General features: G+C 33.6%; 1 protein-coding gene across 1 annotated transcript in view; it reads left to right on the top strand.

Moving 5' to 3' along the window:
- LOC117121956 (NXPE family member 3-like) overlaps positions 1–2,705 on the top strand; it is a 13,534-nt gene extending 10,829 nt beyond the window's left edge. The window contains exons 3-4 of the mRNA XM_033267394.1: positions 441–496; positions 650–2,705. Of these exons, the coding sequence (XP_033123285.1) occupies positions 441–496; positions 650–1,437 (844 nt within the window). The 3' untranslated portion in view covers positions 1,438–2,705. The remainder of the gene's footprint in view (positions 1–440; positions 497–649) is intronic.
- Positions 2,706–2,782: the final 77 nt, after the last annotated feature.

A 2,782-nucleotide genomic window follows, 5' to 3' on the forward strand; every position in this document is an offset into this window, starting at 1 on the left:
TTATTATATATATATATAGTATATATGTATATATATATATATATATATATATTTATATTTACATACTTATTTTTGTATCCCACTAACAAGACTTAGATGATTGCTTTCTGTATTTTGTTAATTTTGTTTTGTTTATCATAATTGACCTATATTATTTATAATATTGTATTTATATTTAACTGGATGAGTGAGGTTCACAGACTTTGTGTTATAGTGATTAGGTTCGCTTTTGTGTTCCTGCCTACTCATTCAATTTATTGTACTTGTATCGTTTGTTTTTCACCATTGTATTGTACTCTGTTTTTTTTAGCAAATAAAGAATAATAATAATAATAAGACTATGATTGTAGAACAATTATAGCTAAAATTGTTCTTAATTGATGTCACGTTAAAAGTATGCATGCATTTTGGATGAAAGTTTAAAAATTGTTTCTTTTCAGTAAAAATAATTTCGCACGGTTAACAAATGGACCGATCCAATTAAAAAGTGAAACAAGTAAGAATTGCATAATTATTATTTAATCTAAACAATATTATTATTATTATTAATAGGTTAATACCAATACATCAACGAGTTTGATCAAATGTCATTCATTGTTTCAATGGTTAGCTTTTCTTGACACAATTTGTTTCTCTGTTTACTAAATAGATAAAAGCTTCGACACAATCGACTCCGTCATTAAATCATTAAAACTACAACGATGCCGACCGGATGTACCAGAACCTTTGAGTGATGGATTCTGGGAAAAGAAAACATGGCATTCATTTTCTTGCAATACAAAACAATGGACACTCGATGAGATCAAAGTTTGTGTTAAGGGGAGGAAGCTATTATTTATAGGGGATTCAACGACGCGGCAGTGGTATCACATGTTACTCTCTTACTTTGGATTTTCCCTTCCAAAAGATATGAAACAGACAGCAATGAATCTACAAAGCGACATTTTAAACATGACTTTTATGTTCCATTCGTACATTGTCAGTGCTAGACTGGAATTGGACAATTTGGCAAACTTCGAGGTTGATCAATTGGATTCGTTACCAAGAGACACATGTGATTACATCATTACAATAAGTCCCTTTGCCCACTATGAGCATTGGACAAAGGAGGCATATATAACTCGTCTTGAAAACATTCGTACAGGGATAATCAAATTCAGAAAAACTTGCCCAGAAGCAGTTTTTGTCATCAAAGGCTCGCATGCCAGACGAGTAAGGGCTGAAAAGAAGAAAGAAATAAATGGGTATTTTACAAGTGATTTGCTCTTATACCAGTTTCGAAGGCTCTTACGTGAGACATTCTCAGGGATGAACGTTCATTTCTTAGACATTTGGGACATGAATCTCTCGTATTACACTCCCAATACAGTACATATGCCACTTGATGTAATATTACAAGAACTCTTTATGTATTTTTCTCATGTTTGTCTGCAATAATGTTTCTAACAATCGAATGATAATTTAGTGGTGATTATGTGGGAAGTCAGTAAGAAGTTCATTACAGTAGTAGTACTGTATTCAAATCCTAAAGTCAAAACTGTAATGAAAAGTTAAATGTTTTAATACATTCTTTGGAAAGTTGTGAATCATTCAAAAAGTATCTTCAATGCTATCTTTATTACATTTTAGACGATTTAACATACACCACATTTGACTCCGCTCGATGCATTAGCATAGTTAGGACTTTGGCGAGGTAAAAAACTTTAATACCCACTCGGCAAAAATGCGATTACGTCACTTTGGCGACTAATTCGGTCGGTCTATTACGAGTGTCAAATTGATATATTATGACCACCTAACAAATGAAAGATGCTTGCTCTTATAGGTTCACAAAAATAAGCAATACTATGACTACAAAACAAAATCAATAATCAACCATGTAAACTTTTGGCCAATCAGAATGCATCATAAATGGTTCATCCTAAACAATGTAAATATACCAAAATGGCAAGATAATAAAAAATAGATCAAAAATATAAATGATGCTCATTCGTATTATGACGGCCACAGAGTGTGCAACTGGTTTTATTTTTCTTCATCATCGAGAAGAACACCAGCTCCAGCCCCAATAGTACCACCGATTACAGCTGCTTTAGCAGTCAGCCCCACAGCTCCAGCTGACTGCAAAATAGCGCACACGCTGCCTGCTGCTACTCCTCCTCCATTGGCCAAGACTGTGGTAGACATTATTGCAGCTGCTGGTGACCCAGCTAGAATACCGGCTGCTCCGAAACCAAGTGCCGTTGGGGCAAAGGCAACCACAGCTACTCCTGCAGCTCCTGCTGCCACCCAATTCATTAACCCTGTAAATAATCACACGTCCCAATGTATTTATCAATTGTCTGTTTAATATATTTTTCTAGTTTGATAATTATTGGTAGCGGCTTATACTATACTTTATCCACAAAAACAACATGTTATGTTTAAAAGTAGGCCTAGATGTATTATATTATTCAGATAATATAATTAAATTAGATGCAATGAAGTTGAGTACTGTACTCTGTACATTAGTGTAGTACCAATGTAGAAAATATGGAGAAAATATTTTATCTTAATATATTTTCTCCATGTTGTACCTGATCAAATGTTGTGATGTCAAGATTATTTAGTTCCTTGGTATTGTTATAAATAAGGATTTACTTGTTTTATTATGGCATAATTATAAAGGTGTACGGTAAGAATGGCTCCGGAAAAAAATGGCCCCGGTAAAAATGGCCCCATATGACTGGTAGGTAAAAATGGCCCCAATAATCAAATTCTGTATTAAAACTGATTTTCTTGA

Source organism: Anneissia japonica, unplaced genomic scaffold (genome assembly GCF_011630105.1).
Source record: "Anneissia japonica isolate Jap-2015-1 unplaced genomic scaffold, ASM1163010v1 scaffold1208_len1460985_cov181, whole genome shotgun sequence".
Lineage (NCBI taxonomy): Eukaryota > Metazoa > Echinodermata > Crinoidea > Comatulida > Comatulidae > Anneissia > Anneissia japonica.